The sequence below is a fragment of the Aptenodytes patagonicus genome, chromosome 4 (genome assembly GCF_965638725.1).
Source record: "Aptenodytes patagonicus chromosome 4, bAptPat1.pri.cur, whole genome shotgun sequence".
Lineage (NCBI taxonomy): Eukaryota > Metazoa > Chordata > Aves > Sphenisciformes > Spheniscidae > Aptenodytes > Aptenodytes patagonicus.
In genome coordinates this window covers 79709762-79721927 of record NC_134952.1, presented here as the reverse complement: position 1 = coordinate 79721927, position 12166 = coordinate 79709762, and the positions used below count along the sequence as shown (strand labels likewise).

At 38.2% G+C, this 12166-nt stretch overlaps 1 protein-coding gene across 1 annotated transcript in view; it reads right to left on the bottom strand.

The window, feature by feature from the left end:
• PRDM5 (PR/SET domain 5) overlaps positions 1-12166 on the bottom strand; it is an 89845-nt gene that overhangs the window by 51995 nt on the left and 25684 nt on the right. Inside the window, exons 4-8 of the mRNA XM_076337677.1 lie at positions 8663-8846; positions 7781-7955; positions 6772-6864; positions 6383-6504; positions 3957-4036 (exon numbers count right to left, since the gene is read on the bottom strand). Coding sequence (XP_076193792.1) covers positions 3957-4036; positions 6383-6504; positions 6772-6864; positions 7781-7955; positions 8663-8846 — 654 coding nt within the window. The remainder of the gene's footprint in view (positions 1-3956; positions 4037-6382; positions 6505-6771; positions 6865-7780; positions 7956-8662; positions 8847-12166) is intronic.

Below are 12166 nucleotides of genomic sequence, written 5' to 3'. Positions count from 1 at the left end.
CCCAACATAGAGACACTTGGAACTGGCAGGTGAAAAAAGGCGGGGGGGGGGATCACAGATGATATTTAAGAGTGACTCTCCTCACTGTAATTTTGCAGGAATTCCAGTTCTACAACAAAGAAAGTTAAGAAAGAATCAAGGATTTTTCATCAACAATAAAACACTCTCAATCTCTTAGAACAAATGATGAGTAGGATCCTTCTTGGTTCTGTCATCTTCTCTCCAGCAGACTGTGCTACAGCATGCCTCTTAATGGAATCTTACAGATTCACGTAAGAAATCTGCTAAGAAATCCAGAAGGGCAACAGCACAAACTAGTCTTACCAGTGAAGCACAATCCTGCATTTCATACAGGCATTTGTTTTCTGACCTTTTCCAAAATCAAAAAAGCTTTACTGCCTTATACTCAAAGGTATCCTTAATCATCTTCTTTAACAGGGGAATTAGCTACTTTTCCATTGAAAACACCGGCCTACAAGAGTCAGAAACTCACCCCACAGCTGTACAGCCAGAGAGAGACATACCCCCCCCAGTCTACCTACAAGTACTGAAAATGTAGCGCCGTCAATTCTGACTGCATCATCCTGGGAAAAGAAACCCGCAACGCTGGGATTTGTTTGAAATTTTCTTCCCTTTCCACTTACAGAGCAGTAGAGCCTCAGGGGAAAGGCCTGGCAGCCTGTGCTATTCACGTATATATGCTCATGTTTAAGTTCCTGTGAGCAATTCAAATCCAAAACATGAGACACCTACATTCAAAGGTACAAAAGGAACCCTTTAACAAGAATCTGCATCAATGAAGACAACGCTCCCCTCGCTTGCTTGCTCACTATTATCATTGTTGAACGACCGAATTTTGCATTTTACTTAAACTTTAGAACGTAGTATCAGCATATAATTCAGATGGTGTTTCATTTGCTCTGGCAGTAGACACCACAAACCTGCAGAAAGGAGATTTTACAACAAACTTTTTCATTCTATTACCCAGTCTTCTGTAAGCTCCTGTAGAGCATTTCCTGAGTTGTGTTTGCTGGGAATTTATTTTTTTTAGACTATCATACCACTTCGCAGCCCAAATCATGGACTACTATAAACGTCAGATAGAAGGATGTCACTTTACAATTGGAGGATAAGACAAAAGAGAACTGGTGGATACAGGCAGAATGGGAAACAAAAAGATACTGAGCGCCACAAAAAGCAATAGTATCAGTGGATCAACGTCATAACTGTTGTTAAGTTTTGTAGGCATCACACAGGAGGGTTGTATTACAGTAAGTAGTTCTGGAAATCAAATAGAAAATAAAAAAAATGTGGATGAGACTATTCTGGGTAGGACTGTAATCACTAAGGAAGACAAGATCAGAATCCCAAAGATTTCCACACTCTGAATGAAGCTCCAAAACATGCAATACTTAGGAAGCAGAATAACCACTACAGAAAACATTAATGAATTCCAAACAAACTATGAATAACGAGATTGATGCTGCTGTTAGAAAGCACTGTCATTCTGAGATGTATTAATAGACATTTTCTCTGTATTAATAAACTCAGGACAATCATTCCACTATACTTGGCACTACCAAGGGCTCAACTACGCATCACTGCTCTTCCTGTTTGGGCAGCTGACTTCAAGAAGCATATATGTGAAAAACAGAGAATCCACAGGAAGAAAGAGCTTACTAAGAGAAAAAGTAGTTTGGAAAAACAGATGCATGAAGAAAGGTTGAGATAACTGTGTTTGTACAGCCTAGGAATTGCAAATGGAGTTCATAACAACTTTGCAATATGCTAATTGTTACAAAGAAGACAGTGGTGAATTTTTCTTGGCATTCTCTCAGATAAGACAAAGAGCAATTAACTCAATTTGCAGTAAAGAAGAAGATTTAAGTAGGACATCAGAAAAAACGAACACTGGACTAAAGAACACATTCAAAAAAGTTGATGGCACTAAAGCTGAAAGTCAGAATACAAAGACATCTATGGAGGTGGTAGAATTTTCTTTAGTGGAACTTTTCAGGAGATGAGACAGCGCATATCTAGGATGATTTAGGTACATGCTTACTCCCCCTCTGCAAAACATAATGGGCTAGAAAACCTCCTGAGGTCTCTTCCAGCCCTACATTTCCTTGAATTTATGGAGATTTTAAAAAAAAAAAAAAAAAAAAAAAAAAGCCATGCCACCAAAAATTAGCATGACACAAGCAACAGGCTGGAAAAACTAAGGGACAGAAGATAATGACAGCAAAGTTTAATTGTGCATGGCTAAGAAAGGGCTTATCTTTAGACATTTAAGACACAAGCAATCCGCAAGAGACTCAAAGCTAAAAATGGGTTTAAATCAAAGATGACATGAAAGCTACAGATCTGAACGACCATATCTTCAGAGTGTAAACAGATCTCAATCTCCTGTATAGCCACCCTCTTTACATTCTTTCTCTGTGTTTGTCAGATTTCTCTTTCTGTTGTTTGGGCTTATTTTCTATTATCTCCTATACTTTACCTTTTTATTTTCTACTTTTATTTCTTTACATTGACAGGAAATGGGGGGGGGAATCTCTTTTCCTCCCTGTTTCACCTATTATTTTCTTACTGTTTTCATTGCCTGTCTAAATATTTTTGGCAATGTTGGTGATGGATCCCGCACCAATTCCTACAAAAGCAAAGTAATTAAAACAAACAGAAGGCATGAGCCCTACATGCAATCTTCTTCACTATCCGATGTAGGTGTGTGAATCTGAAATATCTTTTTTCTGGACATCTTAAAAGAGGAGCCAATCAAGAAAAGGAAATAAAGAAGTTCTATGCACAAAATCTTCATGGTGATTCTTAAGATTAATAAGTGCTCAACTGACCTACCATCAATGCTAATTGAAAAGCTCATTAGTGTGTGTCATAATGTCTGCACAGAATTACAACTACTGAAAAAAACCAAACACTTTAATAAAATGGACACACTAACCATGGTATTTTGCATTTTCAGGGCCACCATAAGGTGCACTGATGCGTGAAAACTGTACTTATATGTGGCAAGGCATACCACGATTTGGTCTGAGGAGTAACAAAGTATAGCCCTGTTAGACAAGAAATGCAGGGCATAGTAATACAAGCAAAGAGAAAAACAAATTAAAAAGGAGGGGCCCCACCATTTCCTTTGCAACAACATATTTTAATTGATATAATCTATATCCTCAATGGATTCAGGTTATAACCAGGGCATTATTAAAGACTTACAGATAATCTGATAAACAGTACAATGTAGCTTTTTGTAAAAACAGAATCTCCTGGGGTTTAGCGATTTATCAAATTAATCTTGCAGGGACTTCCTTTGGGTATAGTGGATTCAGAATCTCACATTCATAGTCCATCTGTATTTCTATATGAACCCCCTTATTTCCAGTAGATGCTTTTCAAACCGTTAACCCCTCCTGTTCTGGTTTTAAAAGATTACGTGCATAAACAAAAAGACATTAAAAATTTGTTTTTGAGGAAGAAATTTTTACTACTGCGTAACTAAATTACAAATAACACCCTTACTAGTATGTCACAAAGTAATAAGAAAGATTGATTGTATTTTGTACAAAAACCGAAGGCTCATGAACCTATTTTATGGTCTGTATGTATCCTATCATTACATAACATACTTTTACATTCAGCTTAGCGTTTAAGAATGCTGAAGAACAGCAGGCAACTTTGACTTAATGTTGGAATGCATAAATGACAGAAGCACCAACATCTTTGTATTTGGTAAAAGATGCATTAAAAGTTCAGGAAGATTTTTGGTTTAATCAATTGTGATTACAAAAATAAATACCCACAATAAAATACATTGGTTTTGTAACCATGAAAGAGATGACTCAAAGGTTTGCATTACAGCAGCTTTCAAGTGACCTAAGCACCACAGTCTCACATCTTAGTGAAGTCAAAGCCTGCTGTGGGTTAGCCTTCATCTTACTGACCTTTCGATGCTCTTGGAGATTTGTTGCTGAGGAACATTTCTTATTGCACACTGAACACATCAGCTTCTTCCTAGAATTTCCTGAAACAGAAACAAAATACCACCAACATCTTAAAAAGGAAGTGCTAAGAAAGAACCTAAATATTTCCACTGAGTCTGTGACTTTTCACAGGTCATTTGACTGACATAAGATTTTTACATTTCTATGCCATCTTCAAAGTGTTTCATATCAGGAGTTCTCTGTGGGTGTCCAACAAACCAGTTACTGATGGAATGTAAATCAAGAAAACTAGAACAATAAAGAAAAAACCCTTCAAATAGATGTTATCACACATCACCAATCCAATATGAAGAGCACAATTCACAACCAAGAACAACTCACTTTGTAACTGAACAGCTGATTCCTTCAAGAAGTCAATCCAGGAGTTAGTGCAGCAATGACAAAACAGATCCCAAACTGAAGTCAAAACTACCATTTCCCATTTTTCTTTATTCAGAAAGCATTAAGCATTCTACTATACAAAACAATATATCATTAATGGTCTTTAACTGAACAAGACAGGGAAATTGTATTAGCACCAGACCATGAATTCAAACCTCGTCTAAAATGTAAATTACAAAACAAGCTACAGGTCAGCTACCAGATGTATTTTCCTTCCCCTGTCACAGTTGCTTTAAAGAGTGACAGAGCATTTAATTGGGTTTATCTATTATTTACCTTTTGAAATTCATTTTAGTAACCCACAAAGCTTTTTATTGCAAGACAAAGCCACCACAAACCTAATTCTTTGTTTAATTACATGCCCGTGCAAGATATTTCCTAGCTTATGTAAAAAATGTTCATATTACACTGAACACTAAAAAGAACAGACACAGAACAAAAGAGGAGGTAGGTACTGCTTAGTCAAGCACAGAGGAAGTATGGATCATAAATGAACTTATTAGATGGCTTTCAGCTCAGTTTTGCAGACTCTCAGCATCCTATATCTTTCCTGCTCTTGCTGTCCTAAAGAATCCCTATTATGTTGATTCTTCTTACTACAATGTACCCTGTCAATTGATTGGTTCAATACTTAAATTTGTAGCATGAAAAAGTACTTAATCTCACATATGCATTTGCTGTTATAAAACTTATGATAAGTATTTATATATACACTGATATGCGCATAAATACAGTAATACACTTCGTACTTCAACTTACAAGAACATTAAAATGAGACCTTTTCAGAAGAGAGAAAGGTGATAGTGAATATCTGTTCATAGCTTTGCGTAACAGGCAACACATGTAACAATCCTTTCTGCTTTCTCTTGCCTCCAGGTAACGCAAAGCAGGAAGGAATTCTAGAAGTGTCCCTCAACAGTAGTAGTTCATTTTCCTTCCTGCACTGACACCAGTTGTGCTTTCTATGACTCCCAAGTGGTAAAATAAAAGCTCTGCTCGTTGTGCAGGCAGAGCAAAAATATCCTCCAGGCATCTGCTTTCAGTCATGTCTGGAGCGATCATTCAAGAGAATTGTGGAATTTGTATACCACTACATAACTGACCAAATCTAAGCCTAAACATAGTAATGCTCATGGATGGAAAAAATTCTTACTGATACTGAAAAAAGGAGATAATCTTTTATAAGTATGGTTATGGAAGGGTTTCTGTACGCTGTAAGAGTTTGGCAGAAGAGATTTCATGTAATGAAAATCTTACAAAGCATCTCAGTGCTGTCATCATCAACTAAAGACTGTTTTCTTTGCACTCTGGTATTCTGCTGTCCCCACTTACTGATCTTTCATTGACATTGAGAGGGGACATGCAGAGAGAGCAGGATGCCAGAACTGAGATCTGCATTGTGGACCTGAGAGCAGTATTTTGCCCTTTCATGAAAACAGAGTGAAGTTTGATTGAAAACTATTGATTCACAGTGCACAGATACAAAAATGCTAGGGCCTAACAGGACTAGTGGATTGTCTGGTCTGGCTTCCTGCACAACAGAGGCTATAGAATTTTATGCAATACCCTCATCAAGCCTAATCGTTTGTGAAGCACGTCTTCCAGAAAGACGTCCCATTGTGCCCTAAAAATACTAAAATATCAAGAACTTACCACTTCCTGTAGCAGTTTGTGCCAGTGGTTGATTTTCCTCACTACTGAAATATTTTGCTTTATCTATTATTTGCCTCGTTTAAACTTCCCCAGATTCCTATTACATTTTCTGCAGTAGACTAATGATTCATCTTGTATACAGTAATTTCTCCCTGGGGGAGGAGGAATAGTTACTCTTGCAATTAGTTACTTCTTAATTTTCTTTTTGATACAGATGAATCCATTAAAGAAGAAACCAAAGACAAGGTTTACTCTGATTTGCAAATTTAAGACTAGGAACATGTTAGAGGTTTTTTTTTTCCCCCCCGAAGAAACATTAAACTCTTTCTTACCACTGTGAACGTTCTCTTTATGTTTTTTCAGGGCATCCTTACTCTTGAATCTCTTGCCGCAGCTATCTGCCTTGCATATGAATCTGGCATCCCCTCTGCATGCCTCCTTGTGCTGTTCGTAACTATACGGGATAACCAGTTAAAAAAAAAAAAAACAACACATAAAGCAGTATCTACAGAAACCAGACACACAGCAAGTACTCTGAGCTTAACGCATGCTGCACTCCAGAGTTCCAAGGCCACCTCATGCATTACTTACAGCAAACAGGAATGAAAGCATTTGACTTCTTTCACTGTTAGGATTCACATAAACTAACAAGCTTGAAAGCTAACATGCAAAGGGAGGCCAGCAATGATATGACAGCAGTCCAGTAACTCAGACACAAAACCTCGATTCTGAGCTGAAGGAAGTATTGCAAACAGAGCACTGAAAACTTCTTGAAGAGTCTCCTGGGCTGATATTCTCTGTGCACTGAAGTACGCTAAAGAAAAATAAAAAATAATTAAAAAAAAAAATTAAGGGGAACATTCTACAACTCACACAGGCTTGCAGTAGCTTAAAACATATATACAGCTCTACAAATCTTTAAGTAGGTGAGTAATCTCTTTCATATGTGAAGTCTCCTGGAATTTAGTGGGACTAATCAAATGCATAAACAGCAAGAGTCAGGATCATACTGCTGTATCCTCACACAGATTAATCTTACTATGGATGATGTAAAAATTTACTCAACTAGCTATACAGCACAAATCCAACTTCCACTATAGACTAGAAGGAACAAGTCTAAGTTCAAGAGAAAATATTTAATTGCCTCCACCAAATATTTCTCTGCTATGTAATTTTATTTATTTCCATGAAAGAACACAGAGCTCATATAGAGCTGCCAGTTCTAGGAATGTTCACATTATTCAGCTGTAAGAAAGATCAATTTATTACAAGAGCAGCCTTAAGTGCATTCTATGCAATATGAGTCTGTTTCTTTCCAGTACGAGTTAGATTAAATGTACTATCTATAATCACTTAAGCATTTAATGTACTATCAGTAATTAAATATATAATAAAAAGTAATATATCTATTTAATTGCAAGCAAAAAATATATAAACAACAAAAGACAAAAACTGATGGAGACCAAGGGTTTTGCACCAAACAGCAGCTCTGATCTGGTTGGCAGTGTATGATTTTAAAACATAAAAAATTAGCGACATTTTTGCAATTCAAATTGAAGTCTCCATCAAATACAAGAAATTAACATATTAAAAGACTAATGTAAAGGGTAAGGGTACAAACACATAAGCATAAAAATTAAAGCTTAAATTGTGATTAAGCCAAGAGAAATAAATGATTGAATTAAATTAATTTAAATGATCCCTGAACAAACACTCCTGTTTCTACTCACTGTCTTTGTAGAGCTTGTTTAACAGGGAATTTCTTTCCACAGTTTCGGCACTTAAATTCCTTTTCCTCACTGGGTTTTTGGTGCAAGGTCTGAAGATGTTCAGCTAGAATCTCCTGGCTGGCAAAACTGGATTCACAGTTTGGGCATGCATGGTCCTCTTTACAGGTGAGGAGATCTGCATGATTGGAGGCAGAAACAGTAAAGGAATAGTTTTCAGGGAATGTTTTGGTTATATTAAGAGAGACTCCCTGCCAGAAACAGATTATGCAAAACGGCATCACAAAATTAACAAAAGACATTGTCTCTCAATGGATTATAGACAGCCTATCTTGAGTGGATTACCACCAGCATTACTGAAAATGGATGCAAAGTATTAAGTTGGGTGTGACTTAGGCTGTTAGCCTAAATTAGTCATCCAGGTTGTCTCTACTTTGGTGAAGATGCTGAGAATTCACCAGACAGCTCAGGTCACCTACCTTTTCTTAGACATCTTACCTTAGGATTGGCTGAACAGCTTTACGAAAAGGTTTATTTCTCTCCCATCTAAGTAAGAGGGAAACTACCCCTCTTAGAGGAAAAACTTAGCTTCCATAGACTATATGTCCGGTGAAATTAACTCCATCTTTAGTTCAAAAATTAACGATAACTTCTCATGAAATCTAGGCTCACTCATTCACTCAGCAATTCACAGGGCTGGCTGCTTCTTATTAGGCAAAGAAAAGAACCTCAACTCAAACCAAAATAAAGAGATAAAAATCATACAAGAGCTCAGACTAAACCTGGTGAGCCCCCAGTTCCCAATCCTATACAGTTAGTGCTCTCTTTCTTCTTTGTTACTACTTTTAAGCCCTCAAGTTATCCTAATTATTACATATTGCTCACCTGCAATTTTTTCACCAGCTGGTTGCACTTCTTTATTGTTGCCACTGTCTTCATCTTCCTGAATAACAGTTACTTCTTCTTCTTCCTCCTCCTCTTCTTCCATGTCGCTGTCCAAGTACCCAATCAGAAGTTCTGTGTCTGTTTCAATATCTTCCACAGCCAGATAGAAAATATTTTCCCCTTCCTGTTGCAAACAGTAAGTAGAAGCAATGAATAATGATGTCAGACAAAGTAAAATCTAGATACAAGTATGGGACCCTGAACTAATATTAGCCCTCAACTACAGAAGGGCTGGCTCCATTCCTCAGGGACCACAATGCTAGAACAGCCTTTCTGAGACTTCTTTCCTAGTGAGGCTGCATGGATAAAGTGCCCTTGTATTCTGGTATTCTGGAAATATGCCCCTGCCTCACCTGTGAGGCTTTTCCAGTTTGCACTGTAGCCTAGACCAAGGTGAAGGTGGTGTTAAAGTCCTCCTCTCCTGCCACACTCTGCCTGACAAGAACTTCAAAGTTTTAAAATGAAACATTTGAGTATTAGAAAAATATCAAAATTTAAATAAACAATACAGCTTTAGCTCTGTCCCGTTGGCTGCATGAATCATAATCCAGCTTTCAGTAGCATGTTTACATAGTGTTATTTTCTCTGTCTCTATCTGATTCCCAGCCTTCTTAATGAACAGGCTTTCAACCCTGGTTAGTTATCTTAACTATCAAGTTAGCAGGCACATCTCTAAAACACACTTTAAACCACTAGATCAAAACCTTCTGCTGGTTTAAATCAGTGTAGATACACAGACCCACAGAAGGCCAAAGATCCAGCCCAGATTCTGCATGAAAGGACAAACTACATAATAATAAGCTCCAAAACCTTCTCAGTAATAAATAAACAAGCTTCCAAATAGAAACATAAGCTAACAACTTTGGTCTTTGACATTGTTTATCTAAAGTTACCAAGGTTGGCTGGGGGGGGCTATAGCAAAACCAGCTGTCTCCTAAACTGATACACAGAGCTGCTTTTTTTTGCCATATGTGAACCAACTGCTTTAGGTACCACCCGAAGCGCCAAAGACGACTCATTTTTACACAGTGAAGACTTTCAAGTTCTATCATAAATCTTAAAGCTTATCTGATTAACATCCAGAAAAGTTAATTGAAGCTTCTTTACACTACATCTAGCCATATATTTTGTAACAAGCTTCATAGCACAAGGACAAGATAATGATTTTTAATTTTTGTAATATACTAAGATTAATTTAAACTGTCAACAGGGATGCAGTATTCCTCGAGCTTTAGAAGGTCTGTTATATATTACACAAGATATTGTCACACAAGAGTGAAATCTATTTAATTCAATAGGCTTGATACAGCTGCTGCTTTCAAGGACGCACCACTTTTCTGTCCTTATCTCAACAGCAGCATTTGAAGACAAAACAAATTATGCATTTTTTTCAAGATACATTCTGCAGTCCAGATATGTATCACTATGCCACCCTAACTTTTGCATACATCTAGAAATTGCTGTTTTTTACATGCCTCTGTCAAGTTGCAGAGACCTTTAATTTATTACAGTCTAAACTCAAAACAAATCATGTACTGAAACTCTTGACATGAGACTTCTACACTAAGTCTCCACTTAAACAGGATAAAACCACTGGGGTAAACCTCCAATATATCACTGTTGAGGACAACCTTATTCTACAAGCAAGACAACCTTACAAATGGAAGCACATACCTATTACTGGCTTGCCAAAGGGGAAAAAAAAAAAAAAAAAAAAAAAAAAGGAAAAAATAAGAGAAAAAGCCATGTATCCCAGGCAAAAATAAAGTCCCAAACTTACTCATTAAAGAACCAAAGAGCACACCTTTCAATCTGACCATATGTGACACATCTTGCATCACACAGTAAGTCTGGGAGAACAGCAACCAGAACTAATTATTCAGGTTAACCTAGACCAAGTGCCTGAATCCCAACAACCAAGTTCTTATCAACACTGCTGCATCCTCACAATCTCTGCACTTCTCTGCCCCATGTGCATCTGGGGCTTATTTTATTACTCTCTGTGTCTAAAAGCATCCTGATTCTTTCCTATTTGTGTACTTTTGGTTAGTAAAAAGGTTAATGGAAGAAGCACTAAGGACTCTAATGCGTAAGTGATCTTGGTTGTATTTGCACTGAAAAGAGATTAGCTTCCATGCCAATCCAAACTAAAACACTGCTCAAACTCTTTCCTCCTCCAAGGCTGATTTGTTTGGCTTTTCCAGCCAAATAAATGCTAATAGTCAGGTATTCGGAGCGCTAATTAATCCAGATATACCCACACCACAGTAGCTCCTCAGGCAGCATCTTCAGTCAAACCAATGGAAGTTCTCCAGAACCACGAAGGAATTTAAGTCTCTCCCTCCACCAGCAGCACTTGTGTGAAGCACATTTATCTATGTGCATGCAGACATAGACACAGTGAAGGTAGTAAGAAATCTTTCAAAACGTTTTAATAATCCTCCCATTTACTAAGAACGCATCTACAGTTGCTCCACTTGCCCATCTGCTTAGGCCATGCTGGTTGTTTTGCTAACAACGTTCATCTGCAGCGGGCCACAATGATCCTTGGGAGAAAACTCCAAGTGCTGGTCACGGTAGCATCACAATCTCCCTTCACGCTATTCCTGGTTTATTATTCCACTTTGCTTCTGTCGTGGTTTAACCTCAGGTGGCAACTGAGCACCACACAGCCGTTCACTCACTCCCCCCTCCCTAGTGGGATGGGGGAGAGAATCGGAAGAGTAGAAGTGAGAAAACTCACGGGTTGAGATAAAAACACTTTAATAATTGAAATAAAATAAAATAATAAGAAGAACAACAACAATATACAAAGCAAGTGATGCACAATGCAATTGCTCACCACCCGCCAACCAATGCCCAGCCAGTCCCCGAGCAGAGGCCCCCCCCTAGCCAGCTTCCCCCAGTTTATGTACTGAGCATGACGTCCCATGGTATGGAATGTCCCTTTGGCCAGTTGGGGTCAGCTGTCCTGGCCGTGCCCCCTCCCAGCGTCTTGTGCACCTCCAGCCTTCTCAGTCGGTAGAGCATGGGAAGCTGAAAAGTCCTTGACTAGTGTAAGCACTGCTCAGCAACAACTAAAACATCGGTGTGTTATCAACATTATTCTCATCCTAAATCTAAAACACAGCCCTACACCAGCTACTAGGAAGGAAATTAACTCTATCCCAGCCGAAACCAGGACAGCTTCTCTCACCCCCTGCCTTAACTGTCATCTTTTAAGCTATAAGCCACACTGATCTGCCCAGCAAATACAATTTTCTTGTTCCAACAGCTCTTGCTATCCCATTTTTGCTCCACTACAGGCACCTCTCCCATTCAGATTCTTGGCTTTTCCACACAGTTACACACCTTCATTTGTGCTTTGTAAGAGGGAAGGTTGAGAGGGAACATGGGCCAAGAAGCACTGACAGCCCATCACGCTTTCATCCAAAAGTGTAAGAC